The sequence below is a fragment of the Babylonia areolata genome, chromosome 1 (genome assembly GCF_041734735.1).
Source record: "Babylonia areolata isolate BAREFJ2019XMU chromosome 1, ASM4173473v1, whole genome shotgun sequence".
NCBI lineage: Eukaryota > Metazoa > Mollusca > Gastropoda > Neogastropoda > Buccinidae > Babylonia > Babylonia areolata.
In genome coordinates, this window is record NC_134876.1 from 25,941,252 (window position 1) to 25,961,253 (window position 20,002).

The 20,002-nt window shown below is 45.5% G+C and overlaps 1 protein-coding gene across 11 annotated transcripts in view; it reads right to left on the reverse strand.

Moving 5' to 3' along the window:
• Window positions 1–7,524: 7,524 nt before the first annotated feature.
• LOC143281186 (myosin heavy chain, striated muscle-like) overlaps window positions 7,525–20,002 on the reverse strand; it is a 65,750-nt gene continuing 53,272 nt past the window's right edge. For 7 of the 11 annotated variants that reach the window (XM_076586276.1, XM_076586311.1, XM_076586285.1 and 4 more), the window contains exons 31-40: window positions 19,758–19,974; window positions 18,924–19,164; window positions 17,976–18,168; window positions 17,382–17,510; window positions 16,714–16,965; window positions 15,630–15,749; window positions 14,746–14,946; window positions 14,076–14,234; window positions 12,147–12,197; window positions 7,525–8,637 (exon numbers count right to left, since the gene is read on the reverse strand). In XM_076586276.1, the coding sequence (XP_076442391.1) occupies window positions 12,150–12,197; window positions 14,076–14,234; window positions 14,746–14,946; window positions 15,630–15,749; window positions 16,714–16,965; window positions 17,382–17,510; window positions 17,976–18,168; window positions 18,924–19,164; window positions 19,758–19,974 (1,560 nt within the window). In that variant the 3' untranslated portion in view covers window positions 7,525–8,637; window positions 12,147–12,149. Of the gene's footprint in view, window positions 8,638–10,729; window positions 10,768–12,146; window positions 12,198–12,946; window positions 12,994–14,075; window positions 14,235–14,745; window positions 14,947–15,629; window positions 15,750–16,713; window positions 16,966–17,381; window positions 17,511–17,975; window positions 18,169–18,923; window positions 19,165–19,757; window positions 19,975–20,002 lie in introns of all 11 variants that reach the window. The other 4 variants (XM_076586238.1, XM_076586258.1, XM_076586303.1 and 1 more) reach the window with 4 other exon arrangements.

A 20,002-nucleotide genomic window follows, 5' to 3' on the forward strand; every position in this document is an offset into this window, starting at 1 on the left:
AAAGGGCTAATGAAAAAAGATAAATCACAGAAATCAGAAAGAAACTAGCAGAGGTCACCAGGTGTTGCAGCAAAGGCAGTCTATAGCCGGCACTGACACCGTCGTTATCTGACCCTGTCCTCATCCTTCACCTCACACACAGCTCAGGCGACAACATAGAGCTGGACTTTCTGTTCACACACAGCTCAGGCGACAACAGAGAGCAGGACTTTCTGTTCACACACACCTCAGGCGACAAAAGAGAGCTGGACTTCACACACAGCTCAGGCGACAAGAGAGAGCTGGACTTTCTGTTCACACACAGCTCAGGCGACAACAGAGAGCTGGACTTTCTGTTCACACACAGCTCAGGCGACAACATAGAGCTGGACTTTCTGTTCACACACAGCTCAGGCGACAACAGAGAGCTGGACTTTCTGTTCACACACAGCTCAGGCGACAACATAGAGCTGGACTTTCTGTTCACACACAGCTCAGGCGACAACAGAGCTGGACTTTCTGTTCATGCACAGCTCAGGCGACAACAAAGCTGGACTTTCTGTTCACACACAGCTCAGGCGACAACAGAGCTGGACTTTCTGTTCATGCACAGCTCAGGCGACAACAGAGCTGGACTTTCTGTTCATGCACAGCTCAGGCGACAACAGAGCTGGACTTTCTGTTCACACACAGTTCAGGCGACAACACAGAGCTGGACTTTCTGTTCACACACAGCTCAGGCGACAACAAAGAGCTGGACTTTCTGTTCACACACAGCTCAGGCGACAACAGAGCTGGACTTTCTGTTCACACACAGCTCAGACGACAACAAAGAGCTGGACTTTCTGTTCACACACAGCTCAGGCGACAACAGAGCTGGACTTTCTGTTCACACACACAGCTCAGGCGACAACAGAGAGCTGGACTTTCTGTTCACACACAGCTCAGACGACAACAAAGAGCTGGACTTTCTGTTCACACACAGTTCAGACGACAACAAAGAGCTGGACTTTCTGTTCACACACAGCTCAGGCGACAACAGAGCTGGACTTTCTGTTGACACACAGCTCAGGCGACAACAGAGCTGGACTTTCTGTTCACACACAGCTCAGGCGACAAAAGAGCTGGACTTTCTGTTCACACAGCTCAGGCGACAACAAAGAGCTGGACTTTCTGTTCACACACAGCTCAGGCGACAACAGAGCTGGACTTTCTGTTCACACACAGCTCAGGCGACAAGAGAGAGCTGGACTTTCTGTTCACACACAGCTCAGGCGACAACAGAGAGCTGGACTTTCTGTTCACACACAGCTCAGGCGACAACAGAGCTGGACTTTCTGTTCATGCACAGCTCAGGCGACAACAAAGCTGGACTTTCTGTTCACACACAGCTCAGGCGACAACAGAGCTGGACTTTCTGTTCATGCACAGCTCAGGCGACAACAGAGCTGGACTTTCTGTTCATGCACAGCTCAGGCGACAACAGAGCTGGACTTTCTGTTCACACACAGTTCAGGCGACAACACAGAGCTGGACTTTCTGTTCACACACAGCTCAGGCGACAACAAAGAGCTGGACTTTCTGTTCACACACAGCTCAGGCGACAACAGAGCTGGACTTTCTGTTCACACACAGCTCAGACGACAACAAAGAGCTGGACTTTCTGTTCACACACAGCTCAGGCGACAACAGAGCTGGACTTTCTGTTCACACACACAGCTCAGGCGACAACAGAGAGCTGGACTTTCTGTTCACACACAGCTCAGACGACAACAAAGAGCTGGACTTTCTGTTCACACACAGTTCAGACGACAACAAAGAGCTGGACTTTCTGTTCACACACAGCTCAGGCGACAACAGAGCTGGACTTTCTGTTGACACACAGCTCAGGCGACAACAGAGCTGGACTTTCTGTTCACACACAGCTCAGGCGACAAAAGAGCTGGACTTTCTGTTCACACAGCTCAGGCGACAACAAAGAGCTGGACTTTCTGTTCACACACAGCTCAGGCGACAACAGAGCTGGACTTTCTGTTCACACACAGCTCAGACGACAACAGAGCTTGACTTTCTGTTCACACACAGCTCAGGCGACAACAGAGCTGGACTTTCTGTTCACACACAGTTCAGTCGACAACAGAGCTGGACTTTCTGTTCACACACAGCTCAGGCGACAACAAGAGCTGGACTTTCTGTTCACACACAGCTCAGGCGACAACAGAGCTGGACTTTCTGTTGACACACAGCTCAGGCGACAACAGAGCTGGACTTTCTGTTCACACACAGCTCAGGCGACAACAAGAGCTGGACTTTCTGTTCACACACAGCTCAGGCGACAACAGAGCTGGACTTTCTGTTCACACACAGCTCAGGCGACAACAGAGCTGGACTTTCTGTTCACACACAGCTCAGGCGACAACAGAGCTGGACTTTCTGTTCACACACAGCTCAGGCGACAACAGAGCTGGACTTTCTGTTCACACACAGCTCAGACGACAACAGAGCTGGACTTTCTGTTCACACACAGCTCAGGCGACAACAGAGCTGGACTTTCTGTTCACACACAGCTCAGGCGACAACAGAGCTGGACTTTCTGTTCACACACAGCTCAGGCGACAACAGAGCTGGACTTTCTGTTCACACACAGCTCAGGCGACAACAAGAGCTGGACTTTCTGTTCACACACAGCTCAGGCGACAACAAGAGCTGGACTTTCTGTTCACACACAGCTCAGGCGACAACAGAGCTGGACTTTCTGTTCACACACAGCTCAGGCGACAACACAGAGCTGGACTTTCTGTTCACACACAGCTCAGGCGACAACAAGAGCTGGACTTTCTGTTCACACACAGCTCAGGCGACAACAGAGCTGGACTTTCTGTTCACACACAGCTCAGGCGACAACAGAGAGCTGGACTTTCTGTTCACACACAGCTCAGGCGACAACATAGAGCAGGACTTTCTGTTCACACACAGCTCAGGCGACAACAAAGAGCTGGACTTTCTGTTCACACACAGCTCAGGCAACAACAAAGAGCTGGACTTTCTGTTCACACACAGCTCAGGCGACAACAAGAGCTGGACTTTCTGTTGACACACAGCTCAGGCGACAACAGAGCTGGACTTTCTGTTCACACACAGCTCAGGCGACAACAGAGCTGGACTTTCTGTTCACACACAGCTCAGGCGACAACAAGAGCTGGACTTTCTGTTCACACACAGCTCAGGCGACAACAGAGCTGGACTTTCTGTTGACACACAGCTCAGGCGACAACAGAGCTGGACTTTCTGTTCACACACAGCTCAGGCGACAACAGAGCTGGACTTTCTGTTCACACACAGCTCAGGCGACAACAGAGAGCTGGACTTTCTGTTCACACACAGCTCAGGCGACAACAGAGCTGGACTTTCTGTTCACACACAGCTCAGGCGACAAGAGAGAGCTGGACTTTCTGTTCACACACAGCTCAGGCGACAACAAGAGCTGGACTTTCTGTTCACACACAGTTCAGGCGACAACAGAGCTGGACTTTCTGTTCACACACAGCTCAGGCGACAACATAGAGCAGGACTTTCTGTTCACACACAGCTCAGGCGACAACACAGAGCTGGACTTTCTGTTCACACACAGTTCAGGCGACAACAAAGAGCTGGACTTTCTGTTCACACACAGCTCAGGCGACAACAGAGCTGGACTTTCTGTTCACACACAGTTCAGTCGACAACAGAGCTGGACTTTCTGTTCACACACACCAGCGACAACATAGAGCTGGACTTTCTGTTCACACACAGCTCAGGCGACAACAGAGCTGGACTTTCTGTTCACACACAGTTCAGGCGACAACAGAGAGCTGAACTTTCTGTTCACACACTCACTCCCTTTGTGAAAAACAACAACAGCAAAACAAAAAAACAAACAAAAAACACCACCACCCTGACAGCATGGTACTCATAGTTGGTTTGAAAGACTAGATCAAATGAATCAAATCAAACCAGAAACACTTCATCAATCCACTTGGATTTTGATTTGTGCAATTACACGTCAGTTGTATAAACGCATATGATATGATCAGGCACACTATAAGATACATATTAACACTAGTCAATTAATACAAAAATTCACAATAACTGGCAATAGGCTAAAACCACACGCACGCGCACACACACACACACACACACACACACACACACACACACACACACACACACACACACACACACACATACATACACACTCACACACACGCGCGCCACGCACACATATACACTCACACACTCACACGTACGCACACACACACACACACACACCACACACACACACACTCATATACACGCGCGCACGCACACACACACACACACACACTCACACATACGCGCGTGCGCGGGCACACACACACACACACACACACACACACACACACACTCACATGCACGCGTGCGCGCGCGCACACACACACACACACACACATACACACACACTCACACACGCGCGCGCACACACACACACACACACACACAAACACACACACTCACACAGACGCGCGCACGCACACACACACACACACACACACACACACTAACGCACTAAAACACGCACGCACAAAGACAATAAGTTGTTGCACATCAATGGAAGTTTTTGCCATAAAATCAAAACAGTCACTCCTGGGAACTCTCCAGTGACGCTGTCTGTGACTGCCCTCACCTCCACACACCAAGTTTCAGTTCCTCAAGGAGGCGTCACTGCGTTCCCATAAATCCATATACGCTACACTACATCTGCTAGACAGATGCCTGACCAGCAACATAACCCAACGCGCTTAGTCAGTACTTGAGTGCATGCATATGTATTGGTGTACATTTCTGTGTGGAAATCTACTGCAGGATTTTGCCAGATGATCACACTTAGGTTTCCATGGGTTCGTTTTCAGTGCGTCAGGATTGCACTGCACACGGGATCTCGGTTTAACTTCACATCCGAATGAGTAGGTCCTCAGTTTGATTTCACAGTGATACTTGGGAGAAAGGTCGAGAGCAGGATTCGAACCCAGACATCATCATTATCATGATTTAATGGGAAGGGAGAGTTGTCAGTGAAGCAAAAGCCACGCTTCCCTTGTCAACCTTGTGACTGTCGTGAATGACAAAGGCAGAATTTTAGTCCTTTCAGTGCTTACGGCGTGCCGTTAGGAGCTGTCATCAAACTCGTCATGTTGCCTGAAGCCGTGTCTGTCTTCACAGTGGTGTGTCACTGAACCAAGACAAATCACCGAGTTGTGGTGAACAGTTTGCTTGTTAGTTTTCAGCTGTGGACAGTGACGACCGGCCTCTTGGCTTCCTTCTTTCTCTGCGTTCGTGAGAAGCAACTGCCACTCGTACGTACGAGTAGACATTTACTTGACTGCTTTAACCCCCACCCCTTCCTCCTCCATCGATCCCTCTTGGCAGCCATACTCCGTATACGAAGATGTGTGTGCATGCTGCCTATGTTCATGTTTCCATATCCCACCCAACGCTGACATGGATTATAGGATCTTTAACGTGAGTATTTTATTTTCTACAAAGATCTCCGGATGCCAGTGTATTTGTGGGAAATGCATTAGATCCAGCGGGTATGGGACTGGCTTTCAATGTTTAAGACTTTGTACATTTCCCAGTTCGTACCAATCAATTTTACTCCGTGTGTTGGGGTGAAGGGAGGTTGTGTTGGGGTGAAGGGAGGTGGGGTTAGAGAAGGGAGGTTGTGTTGGGGTGAAGGGAGGTGGGGTTAGAGAAGGGAGGTTGTGTTGGGGTGAAGGGGCGTGGGGTTAGAGAAGAGAGGTTGTGTTGGGGTGGAGGGAGGTGGGGTTAGAGAGGGCAGGTTGTGTTGGGGTGGAGGGAGGTGGGGTTAGAGAAGGGAGGTTGTGTTGGGGTGTTGGGAGGTGGGGTTAGAAAAGTGAGGTTGTGTTGGGGTAAAGGGAGGTAAAGGGAGGTTGTGTTGGGGTGGAGGGAGGTGGGGTTAGAGAGGGCAGGTTGTGTTGGGGTGAAGGGAGGTGGGGTTAGAGAAGGGAGGTTGTGTTGGGGTGAAGGGAGGTGGGGTTAGAGAAGGGAGGTTGTGTTGGGGTGAAGGGAGGTGGGGTTAGAGAAGTGAGGTTGTGTTGGGGTAAAGGGAGGTTGTGTTGGGGTAAAGGGAGGTTGTGTTGGGGTAAAGGGAGGTGGGGTTATAGACGGGAGGTTGTGTTCGGGTGAAGGGAGGTTGTTTTGGGGTGAAGGGAGGTGGGGTTATAGAAGAGAGGTTGTGTTGGGGTGAAGGGAGGTTGTGTTGGGGTGACGGGAGGTGGGGTTAGAGAAGGGAGGGGTATGGGACGGGATTATCGTGTGTGTGGGTGTTTGAGAGAGAGAGAGGGAGAGAGAGAGAACCGAAATAATACAGATGTAATAAGTGAAAAGTGTGTGTGTGTGTGTGTGTGTGTGTGTGTGTGTGGTTTTGTCCGTGTGTATCTATGTGAGTGTGTGTATAAATGTTTGAGTGTGTGCAGCCATACATTTATTGTTGTGTCAAGTGTGTGTGTGTGCCTGCCTATGTGCCTGTGTTCCAGCAGTGTGAGTTTCAGTTTGTTTTTTGTTTTGCTTCTTTCGTACACTTCTGAGCTAATTTCATTTCAGATTCGAAGAATGGATGAACGTGAAAAGATATATTAAAACAGTGAATAAGTTGGGCATTGACACTGACTAGCCACACAAAGGCATAGGAAATGGATCAACATCAATGCATGTTGATTTTATGGGAATCCGATTAACTAAGTTTGATAAAAACCTGACACAGATGAAGTGCCAAGATTTTCAAAAGGAAGGGCTTTCCAAGTCACCTTCAACGAATGTCATGGTCACACTGGAAATAAGGTCATCAAAGGCCAAGGTCGCTGTGTGTTTTTTGTTTTCTCAGTCCTGTTCATTCCTGGATATACACCAACTGACCTTGATGTGATGTGAGTCAATGATAACCATCAGTCACATTTCCCCAAAAGATTAAGAAGCGACTCCTCAGGCGTGCTTAAGCAAATGTAATATAATGTAATCAACACATTTACGTAATGTGTAAAATGAAACGGAATGGATCGTTATAAACAGTATCAGTTCCAAAGAAACAAGAGAAATGGCTGATCCATGTGAGCTACATCTTAAAACAGAGGAGCGGGGCACTGGGGCAGAGTGAACAGGGCTGGACCGCCTTGTTTTTTGCAGATGATCGTCACGCACCACAGCCTTTCAGCAGACAAGAAAATGGCTTGAAGACGCAGACAGGTACATGGAAAATATCCGCTTGACGTCAACATGGAAAGAAAGAAAAGGAAATAAAGTCAGGCAGACAGATGAACAGACAGATAAGTAAGGCAGATAGACGAAAAGAGAAAAGTTCAGACAAACAGATGAACAGACAGAGATAAAGTCAGACAGACAGATAACAAAGAAGCAGACAGACCATGAAAGCTGATCGTACAAAATCAGACATACAATTAAGGGCGATGACACACAAATACACAAAAACATCACGCAACGAGACCAGTAGATACTCAGACAGACTCTTTATTTCACTGGTATGGATTGAAATAAACCAATTCATTAAATTACTTATGTCTGAAAAAAAAAAGAGGAAACCAACCAGAACCCAAAACGTTTAAAGCACAGCAGAAACAGACGATCGCCTGACCAGAAGAAAGAAGGGCCATGAATGTTTCCACTGTGTCGTCCAATGAGAGGGCCTGTAGCTCATACTGCACAGCTGCTAAGGGTCTTCTGTACACCAACATGATTTTTTAAAAATTTAAAACAAGTCAAACGACTGGGAAGAAGAAAAAAAAAGTGAAAAATCGACAACTGCGTAATAAATAGTCTATAGCAACACGAGTAACTCGAACACAGTCTATAAAGTGAAGCCAAGAACCAGAGGACTGGATACCGTCGAATCGTTGACCAGCTTCGTATTGTTTGGGGGAGATGGTGATCACAAGGGTGGGTTCTATCCCCTCCCATTATTTCACATCTCCTCGTTTTCTTTAAATCGTCCGATTGCACTACAACGTCTTGTAAAAGGCACAAGATTACACTTCATATCACATACATTGCATCTCACAAAACGGTTCCCAGTAATGGTCTGCTCCACAGAAAACTCGAAAAGAAAAACCCAACACCAAACAGTGATCAACAAGCACGCACAAGAAACGAACAGATCCAGAGGATAAAAAAAAAGAAAAAAAAAGAGAAGAAAACTGTCATCGACAGCTAGTTGATAAGTACAAAGAACCCATGGCATGTCATCCTAGATCAATAGTTACAATATATTATGTATACCTATACATCTCCAAGATCAGTCCAGTCATCCACACCAAGACAGAAAAGAAGAAATGGGGGGCACAAAAAGAAAAAAAGAAGAAGAAGAAAAAAGAAACCCTGCACGATAACTCCTTGGCTGGGGAAACAAGGTAGCGGGGCAGAAGGGTGTTACTAAAAGGATGAGGTTTTGCTAAATGGCTGTTTGTAACATGCACAGCTATTGGCTGGTCAGAGAGGAAGTGGGCGGGGTTAATAGTCGTCGTAGTCCCCCTCATTGGACGGCGTGGCCGAACGGAAGGAAGTGTTCAGTCCCGTCATGGAGCCGCGCAGACTGTAGTAGGCGGGGGACTGTTGGGACAGACAGACATCAGGTCAGTCACAATACTAACAATCATCATCATCAATCATCATCAGTAATAAAAATGATAACAGTTATAATCATCATCATCATCATCAGCAGCAGCATAATATGAATATGCATATTGCCTTCTCTCCAAAAAGGGCTCCAGGCGCTTAACATAAAAAACAAAACAAACGGTAAACAGAAACACACACACACACACACACACACACACACACACACACACTGTTGCACGGATTAATAAAACGAACAAAATAAAACCTCCAATATCTGGTCGTGACAACAAGAGGCTTCAGCCAGATCATAAGATCTATATGTTTGTACCGTTGTATCAGATATTGATTTATGGGCTATTATGCATTACACACACACACACACACACACACACACACACACACACACACACACACATTACTTTCCTAATATCAATACACATACAGTTTGCAGGTGTGTGTATGCATGCGTGCATTTGTGTGTGTGCCTGTGTGTGCATGCGTGTGTGCGTGCGTACGTGTTTGTGTGTGTGTGTGTGTGTGTGTGTGTGTGTGTGTGTGTGAGCGCCTGTACGAGTGTTTATATGGAGAAGAGTCTTTCAAACTGAAATCTGTGAATTGAATCGATCACGATATTTCAAACACAAAACTCCACGTGCTTACAGCACACAATTCTTGTATATATTTAGAAAGGTCTATTTCATAATGACGAGAGTCGTTTACCTGCTGATGTCTTCTGCCTCTGCCGTGATGGTGTGTACATTATATGTTTTTCTATAATTCAAATTCTAATTCCAATCACACAGCAGAACTATCTGTGTCAAGACTACAGAACAATCTCGGTGGTTTTTCTCGCAGTCTACCAAAGCATCCAGTGACAGTCAAAACAGTGTGGAGGAATCCAACATCAAACACAGCAACACCATGCACAGTCTGAATGGGACAATACTGCACACAGAGGCTACTGCTACAGTCACGTGGGGGGGGGGGGGGGGGCAGACCATGAAACAAAAGAAGCACACCACACTTCAATAAACTAAGTCAAACCAAGTCAGCCGAATGCAAATGAAGTAAAACAAAATAACATAAAATACAATAATAGATGCACGAAGGCAAACCAGGCTTTACATCAGTTGCGCCACCTCGGTATCTCCTCCACACCTTGGTACACATTCAACATTCCGTCTTCCTTCCCCTAGTCCAACCTTTTCCTTCTCTCCCTGCCCCCGCCTGTCTCTCTCTCTGTGTGGTATCTTTGCATATAGGACGGTGGCCTTCTAATAAAATATTTCTGAGTTATGAATTCTCTCTCTCCATCTCTGTGTCAATCTAGCCACTTTAGATGATTTGGCATTTAAGCAGTTCTTGTTCCCAAGTGCATGAATAGAACAAGAAAACAAACATAACTTCGAACAAGTAAACAACCACTGCCTGTAGATTAAAAGACGAAAGTGGGGTGGGGGTGAGAGGATACACCACTTATTTCCGGTCTTTTATCAGCAGCATTACTATCTGTCCTAACACACAGATCACTTTGCCATTGACACATCCCCTTTTTGTTGAAATGGAAAAGCAATACTTGAAAATCAGAACATAATTTTTTGGTAATTGTGCAATGTGAATTATACACCCTTAAAAAATCCACATCGAAGATACCCCACAAAACTACGGTTACGGTACACAAAAACATAACAAAACAAAGCGAGCCTTACATCAAACTCTGTCTGTAAGGACATGACATCAGTAAGGACAAAACAACATGTAAGATGAATCCACCACAACTGTTACAGCACACAAGGGGGATCACCATTAAAATGACATAAAGACAGGTTGAGCAGCGGGATCGAAAACAACTGCTTTTTGCGCACACAGACAGACACACAGTGAGACATCTGGCACAGAGGGACAAACAGCATTACGAAAAACCGCCAGTCCAATCTCACGACACAAGCGGCAGACAGCAGTGAAACAAACAAAAGAAAACCACACAAGGTCTTCAACACCAAACGGGGGACATGATGTTTTGGTTTAGATCGATTCCAAACAAGGCAGCTTGCTCGGAGGTCGGGAAAGTAAGCCAACTCACTGAAGGCCTGCGCGCTGGTCAATGCTGGGCGTTTATTGCTGTTGGTGGTCAGGACAGAGAAACAGACAGATGGCGCTGTCAGCAGTAGCCCTTCAAGTCCATACAACACACCCACAACACAACAACAGCCATGCTCCCAGGTCCTCGCGGCACTAATGCGTTAAATTAACTGATACAACGACGTGAACTTGTGGACCTCATCAAATCTACCTGTCATGGTTTTATTTCGGTGAGGTTGCTTGCTGGGCTGTGCGTCCGTCGACATTGTTAAGTTATCGTATGTATGTTGACACCAAAGTCTGACCTTGTTAAGTTATCGTATGTACGTTGACACCAAAGTCTGTCTTATCCATTATTGTTTCTTCTTCTCCTCCTCCTCTTTCCTTTCTTTTCTTCTTGTTTGATTCCATATAAATTGCTGCTATTGTCATGTGCACTGTGTTGAATTTTATTTTATTCTATTTTATTATTTTGTTTTATTTTTCACATTGAATAATGGCTCTCCCGTACAAAAGCTATAGGGAGGCCTGTGATTGTCTCTGTCAGTTGTCTCTCTTTTTCCTTCTTTTTAATGCATTTGTTTCCTCTTTGAACTGATTGCTGTCTGATTGACTACTCTCTTCACCCCCTCCCCCCTCATCTCTCTTCACTCCCCTCCCTCCCCACCACACAACTTTATGACCTGACCAAAACCTTCCAGAGAATGTAATTTTTGAGAAATGTCTGAATTGTACAAGAGTGCATAATATCTTCTGAAGAGCGTTTTCTTCAAAGCACATCACTTGGAAGCGTTCCAGCTTGAAGCATACACATACACATGGTCCGTACAATACTGTCACACTGTGGACTACAGAGAATGAAAAAAAGTGCATGTTCACAACAATGTTTCGGCCAGTGCAAGTTTCAAAACACAGCGACATATGCAAAGTGTGCATCAGAGAGGGACAATGCATGCAATGAAAAAAGGCTAGCAAAAGATAAATCGAAAAAGAACAAGGCAAGAAGTGAAACAATGGCCACAAGAGCTGAAATGACGATCATGACCTGTCTAGCAGCGAATGACAAGTGCTGAACACGCAAAGATGGGGAAAAAAGAGCGAAATGGCGAACGCAGTATCGAATAATGCAGTCAGAACATCCACTGTGAGTAGTACGAAACGAAACATATCCAACGCCCTTAAGTGGCCCAGAACAGTTTTACAACAAAAAGCTAAGTATTATTCGCAACGATAAAAACGCTATGTCAACACATTTTTTTCTGATCGTATTCGTTCCACGAGACAGAAGCCTTCCACTGGCGATCTGTAGTTAAGTTGTGGCCCTGTCAGTTAGTATAGCGACAGCACACTGATACAGTTGGGAGCAGTCATGGTGGCCAATGCACGTGCTGTGTGCCACGTGGCCCAAGCTGACTTACACTTTACTCAATAGAAGGAGCTCGGTCCCGGGCCCTGGATGCCGCGAATGGCTATAAATAGAATGTTACACATTATGTCACAGTTTCGGCTATAGATAGAATGTTATGTATCATGTCAGAGTTTGGGCTATAAATAGAATATTACACATAATGTCATTTTTTCCAAATCAAAACATATACCCAGTCTTCTGGGGACAGAAACATGCTAACCAGCATCAACAATTATTTCAACATGAAAACTTTCGTTAACCTTCCAACACCCGATAAACAAGAATGATACTGAACGGATGGAAATAAATGACTGAAAAACAACAATACAAATCACATCCTGGGGATTATCGCGGTAAAGTAACAAGATGAAAATATCACGACTTACACAGGTCATGCTGTCTTCTTGGGTGGATAAGAAGAAGTAAATCACACTAAACAAAATCGTCACTATTGACTAGGAGAGTGTAGGCAAGATCTACAAACACTAATCGTTCAAATCCAAGAACAAAACACCAGTCGTTCAATTTCAAGACCAATCTCCCACATGCAGTGCTGATGGTACAGCCAACCCGTCATCAAAGTGACCATTGCACAGTTGGAGGGGGGTGGGGGTACAAACGGTACTGCTACAGAGAAACACACGAGAAACCAGACTAAGATGGTGTGACTATCTGGGGTTTCAAAGTATGATGACGGCTACACTAGGTAGGTAGGCAGAAGGTAGCATCCCTGTGGTGGCAGTCTGCTGGTTTCAAAGACAGGGACTAGACTAAGGAAGTCAGGGTCACCCCATGGTGTCAGGACTTTACCTCATTTAGGACGATACAGAGGGGGCACGAGCGGTAGGCTTTCCAGCCTGCAACCACCCAGCGTCGTCTTTATATTGCAGCTCTACGTACACATACTTTCCTAAATATACAAACTGTTGCACCGCAACTCTCTTTGAATCAAGTGTAAGTATTTCTGGACAACAACCACTGGTTGCGCTTGTCATTTACCATGCGAAAAACACAATGAGGAAAAACAGTGGAATTCGTGTCATCAACTGAATGATATGCTTATGTATAAGGGTCGCTTTGGATGATGGTATAGGTGATTGATTATCATTCCATTATGCTTTACAGTTGGACTTCCATTAATATCGAGACGAAGCTCTGGAAATGAAACTATTATGGTAGTATGTTAAAAACAATACATTCACAATCAAAACGATTATTACAATTTTCCTTTCAGTGTTATCTACACACCATCCAGTGTCCCTATTTTATCTTCCCAAATGACTTCTGTTGTCGAAATGATGAATGTTTCCAGGAAAACGTTGTTGATGTCCAACAGTGTTTGTTCCTCCTGATGTATGCACTGATGGACCTCATGCTATAGCAAGGAACTTTCATATCGTCTGCTGTCAATCTGCACAATACATGCTTCATAAAAACAAAATACGTTTCCAAGTACTCTCCACCACCAGTTGTATTTCCACACGCGTTTTCCTACACATGTCGTCCGAAGGACGCGTTACATTTGACAACATCAGTGCTTCCATGTAACAGCATCAGCACTGCTATCCAAAACGCCTTCCAAATGATAATGATTTCATTCAATATTCCCAAATGATCACGATGCTTCCTGTTGTCTTCTTTTCTAACTAACCACCCTGCTTCCCTGTTGCTTTGCCCGTGTTCTGCATGTTTTCTCCAAATTGAACTCCACGCTTTTAGTCACTGGAGATTAATTAAATGGGTGAATAATTTGAGTCATTTGATATTACTGATCATATGGTTCATCAGCCGTCACGTTAAATAAAACTGAAATGCAACGCGTACGCCCAGTACGCCCAGCTTGTCGAAGCGCTCTTGTTTTTACTTTTGTATTTGTAATTGATGTGTACTGTTGTGGACCAACCGAAGGTTATCAAAAGGAAGTCATGGGGATACTCACAGCGGGACTGGCGGAGGTACGCGCCACAGAGACGGAGGATCGGTTCTTGGCACGCAGCTTCTGAAGGGTGCCCTCGGCGGTGTCGGCCCGCTCCTCAGCGTCCTCCAGCTCGTTCTGCACCTTGCGGAACTTGGCCAGGTTCACGGCGGCGATCTCCTCCTGCAACACACACATGCACACACCACACATACACACACACACACACACAGAGGCACACAACACCACACACACACACACACACACAGACACACCCACCCACACACAGAGTAAATAAAAAAAGATATATAAATAAATGAAATAAAACAAAATATAGAATAAATAAGGTTACAAAAAATATGAATAACAACAATAATAAAGATCACACGAAGAAAAAAAATACCCAAAACAAACAGCAAGGTAGAGAACTCACGGCCCCCTCAATGAAATACAATAAAATACAGAAAAAAAAGATACAAATAATCTGAATAACAATAACGATAAAAATAACACACACACACACACACACACACACACACACACACACACACACACACACAGACATGCACAAAAAAAGGAAAAAAAAAAGAAAAAAAAAAAGGTTGAGAATTCACGGCCTCCTCCTCTTTTCTCTTGTAGGAAACACAGAGAGAGAAAGAGAGAGAGAGACAGAGTGACTGGAAATCCAACTCACAGCCTCCTCCACTTGTCTCTTGTAGGTCTTGATCTTGGCCTGCAGGGTGTCCACCAGGTCCTGAAGACGCTCGTGGTTCTTGCGGTCCTCGTCCGACTGGAAGGCCAGCTCCTTCAGCCGCCTGTCCGCCTTGCGCATGTTCTTCTGGGTCTCGGCGTGACGCCTCTGCTCTCCGTCCAGCTCCATCTCCAACTCACGGACCTGGGGGCAGTGATGGACATCGTGGTCATGGAAACGTTTGATGGGTTTGAGGGCGTCATATATGTCTCTCCCTTCTTCTTCGTCTACTTCTGCTTCTTGTTGTTGTTATTATTATCATAATTATCATTATATTATTAATATTATCATTATTATTGTTGATATTATTACTGTTATTGTCATTACTAATACCATTACTAATACCATTATTATTATCATTACTTTTCTATAATTATAAATATATTATTATTATTATTATACATCGGCAAGTAACTTTTGTCACCAGGATATATTTTTTTTGTTATCATCATTATCAACGTCATCACCATCATCATCATAAAATACTATTGCCTGCATAAACAGCCCAAGTCATCGACAGGGATATGACAGGAGCTTGTGTTGAAGGGAAGATGAGGGAGGATGGTCCTATTTCTTCACTCACACCAGTGAAGGACCGTACGTTAAACCGTGTGAGAAGACGGTGTGGGAAATGTGTGGACAGTTCTTCTGTCACCACACTGAACACCAGCACAATGACAGCACGATCACAACATGCAATGAGAACACTAAGGACATCTGAGGAAAGGCACCTAACTATTCCATCGTCTTCATCATGAATCGTTTCTGTTGTGTAGTTGTTTGCTTTCTCTTCTCCGAATAGAGGTGATAAAACCAGCGCAACTCACTCTCTGTTCGAGTTTCTGGATGATCTTCTTGCCTCCCTTGAGAGCCTGAGCCTCGGCTTCGTCCAGTCTGGCCTGCATGTCCTTGAGCTGACCTTCAAGACCCTTGCGCAGCTTCTCCACCTGTCATGGCAAAGTTCAACACACCTGTCAGGGCAAAGTTCAACACACCCGTGATAGGAATTTGACCTTCAGAAACACTGGATAACATCAGCAAACACAAATGACTTCTGTTGTGGAAATGATGGATTTTAACTTGATGAATATTAAGTAAAAAAAACCCCAAAAAACCTAGACAAATAAATACCGTTTTTAGAAAAAAAAGTGAAATAAACAAAAAGTATATTTCAATGTGACAGTCAGATATACTGACAAGGGAGATGCTCAAAGAGGCAGAGCCTTATGAGCCTTTACTGGTAACTGGGGGGGAAAGACACTTCCAAAAATGCCGATCATGTTCCAACTTTTCAAGTATGGAGGAATCTTCACTCACAAAAAGGAAATAAAACTGTGCAAAGGAGAAATACTTTCTTGCATTGCACAAACAAAACTTCATACACACAAAAAAAGAAACAAAACAGAAAAAGGAAAGAAACCCTGCATAACACAAAGAAAGCTCCCCAGGGCAACTGGTCTGCATCCAGGAAAAACATGATTCACACAGACAGGAAAAGAAACAATGATGAGAAAAATCACTTCCCTGCAATAAAACAAAGACCAATCCATAATAAACAAAGACAAATCCATAATAAAACAAGACAAATCCTCAGTAAAAACAAAGGCAAATCCCCAGTAAAAAGACAGACCACTCCTCAGTTAAAACAAAGACAAATAAACTAAATAAACTAAAGACAAGCACTCATTGAAAAAAAAGTCAGTTAAAGACAAGAACAAACAAAGACCAGTCCTCAGTAAAACAAAGACAAAACGCCAGAAAAACCAAAGACAAAAAAATCCTCAATGAAACCAAATACAAATACTCAATATTTAAGAAAATTCTCAGTAAAAAAAAAAAAATCCCCAAATCGCAAAACAAAGAAAGACCACTCCACAGTACAACCCCGCCAGAAGCCCCGAGGGTGCTGACCTGCATGGAGTGGTCCTGCTCCTGACGAAGCTCATCGGCCAGACGGGCGGCATCAGCCACCGCCTTCTTGCTGCGGTCCTCAGAGTTGCGCAGCTCTCCGTTCATCTCGTCCAGGTCGGTCTGCATGGCCTGGATGTCCGCCTCCAGCTTGCGCTTCTGGCCCGTGAAGGAGCTCACCTGTGCCGACAGCTCGTTCACGCGGTCGTTGGCCTCCGTCAGGTCGTTCTCCGCTCCCTTGCGGGCACGCTCAGCCTGGAGGAGAGAGAAAGGAACATGTGGAAATGCTGGTGCTGAAGGTTTTATCCATTAGCGGTACTGAGTCAAAAACAGGAGACAAGAAGAATCGTTTCGTTCATTGAACCAGATGCCTGATTTTCGCTCCAATGTAGTACAGTCCCAATGCAGTAAAGTCAAAGGAGAAGAACTAATGTTTTCTGAACAGTCAAACAACGAACATGGAGCATCCCCTAAAAGCATCGTCTCCTTTGGTGATAACAAAGTTCAACACAAAATACCTTTCCTTCAGAGTAATGTGCTGAAAAAATGTCCTTAAAGTTCTCTTGAATGCCGAAGACGCAAACTACGAGCAGATAAATGATTGTCTATCATGACAAGACGAGCTGTTCGATTGCAAAATGAAAGAGAGAACAAGCAGAAGAACATCTTACACTCTCCAGAGCGTTCCTCAGTTCGTCCACCTCCCCGGACAGAGTGGTGCAGCGGCGCTCCGCCATGTTGTAGGACTCACGTGCCTCGTCACGTGCCCTCTGCTCCTCCTCCGTCTTGCTCTGCTCCTCCTGAAACCACGCCCAGCTGACTGGTGACCACCCGTACACAGAGAGAAAGAGAGAGAGAGAGAGAGAGAGAGAGAGAGAGAGGAGGGGGAGAGGGATGAACACATTAGAGACAAAGGGAGACAGAAAGCAATGAGAAAAACACTTTTAATTTTTTATTCATTTATAAACTTTAAAAGAAATCATCAGCGTACAACTGCAACATTCACTTGTGAACAGAATGGAACATGAATAAATAAAAACAATAAACAAACAAATAAACATTTGCATAAATAAATAAATGAATGAATGAATGAAATAAACTAATGTAAAATGAAACCAAATCCATGAATATTACCAAGGCAATAAACAATACGGTAAATAAACGAATGGATAAACTAAACTGAACTAAAAGTAAAGCCAATCCACTGACGAACACCCCCACGGCAGTGAACGACAGACCCAGGGAGTGAGAGAAAGCACACCCACCGTCACTTGCTGCTGCAGCTTCTTGACGGTCTTCTCCAGGTCGGCCTTGGCGCGGTTGGCCTGGTCCAGGCCGATCTCCAGCTCGTTGATGTCCGACTCCAGCTTCTTCTTCACGCGCATGGCCTCGGCTTTGCCCTTGGCCTCAGCCTCCAGGGAGGCCTGCATGGAGTCCAGGGCACGCTGGTGGTTGCGGCTGCAGAGGAAAAACACTTGTGGGTAAGACGTATTGTATGAGCAGCACTGACTTGAAGTTATGAAGGGAGAAAATTACCTCTCTTGACTATCTGTTAATCATCATTTTGTTCTCCTGGGCCGGCTTGCATGAAGCGATCTGTTTAGCGCTAAGTGTGCTTAAGAGTTGAGAATGTTTCTAAGTGTGCTTGAGAGTTAAGAATGTTTTTAAGTGTGCTTAAGAATAAAGAACGTTTCTAAGTACATGGAATTTACTGTGGAGTTTGCAACATTCTTAACGATAAGCAAACTTAGCGCTGCTGTTCGCTCATGCAGCCTATCCCTGGCCTTACTGTTGGTTCATTTCTGGATAAGGCTTCGTAATAAAATCCTGTTCTCTGTTTGTTTGTTTTTTTGTGTGTGTTGTGTTTTGATTGTTTAATCGTTTCAAGCTGGTGCGAAATCATTTAGCCTTCAACGGACAAAGCCAGGAAGACAGAACGGAGAAAACAACGAACGAAGAATACCATGGGTAACAGTTAAGTTCTCTCTCTCTCTCTCTCTCTCTCTCTCTCTCTGTGTGTGTGTGTGTGTGTGTGTGTTCACTTTCGTTCCAAGCGTCGAGTTCAGCCTGTAGAGGACCATGGGCTGGAAACCTGCTGAACGTTGTGTTGTACACTCTGTGCTACTGTCCCTCAAGAAGAGCACAGGAAATATCCTGTTTACATTTGTTGATAAGGACAACGGCACGACACACAGCAGTGTGCACACACTCACCGGGTGTTCTCAAACTCCTCCTCTTTGTCGTGGATGCGTCGGTCGATCTCGGAGCGGACCTGAGAGATCTCCAACTGCGAACGCATCACCTTGGCCTCCTCCTGTTCCAGGGCGGCCTCGGCCTCCTCCAGAGCGGCTTGGAGCTCCTCCTTCTCCAGCTCCAGACGCTTGCGGGCCTTCTCCGCCTCGTGCACGCTGCGGCCTCCGTCACTGAGCTGCTCGGTGAGGTCGTGAATCTCATCTGGGGATTGACAGTCATCATCAGGTCATGAACCACACAGCGGAGAGTGGTGACAGTGTGTGTACAGGAAGCCAAGAGCGTTCAATGTCAAACATGTAAATAAGCACAGCAAATATTCATAGTCCTGCAAGTGAGACAAAGCTTAACAAGAATCGAGTCGATATGTCTTCCCCCCAGCTGGATTACGTGTAACTAAAGGGTGCAAAGAAACAAGCCATAGAACTTCCGGAAGAAGAAGAAGAAGGGAGGAAGTGGAAGAAGAAGAAGAAGAAGAAGGAGAAGAAGAAGAAGAAGAAGGGGAGAAGGAGGAGGAGGAGGAAGAAGAAGCAGGAAGAAGAAGAAGGATGAGGAGAAGGAGAAGGAGGAGGAGGAGGAGGAGGAGGAAGAAGAAGAAGAAGAAGAAGAAGAAGGAGAAGGAGAAGGAGAAGGAGAAGAAGAAGAAGAAGAAGAAGAAAGGGAAAAGAACAGCACACGAAAACCAATGTTGACTACAACGACGATTATAATGACGACGATAATGATGAAAACGACAACCAACCAACCAACCACAACCAAAGACCCCATGAAACCAAAACCAATCAAAACCTCCGTACCGGCCAGGTTCTTGTTCTCACGGCGCAGAGCCTCCTGTCCATCATGGGCCTCCTCCAGCTGAGCCTTGACGCGGAACAGCTCTGCGCTGTATCCCCGGGCCTCCTTCTGGGCGTTCTCCAGCTCCATCTGCAGGTCCCGCACCTTGGCCTCCCACTCTGCGATCGTCTTGTCGAAAGCGCGCTGCTTCTTCTCCAGGTTGTTGGCGTTGGCGTTGGCCTGTTGTGGTGTGTGTGGGTGTGGAGGG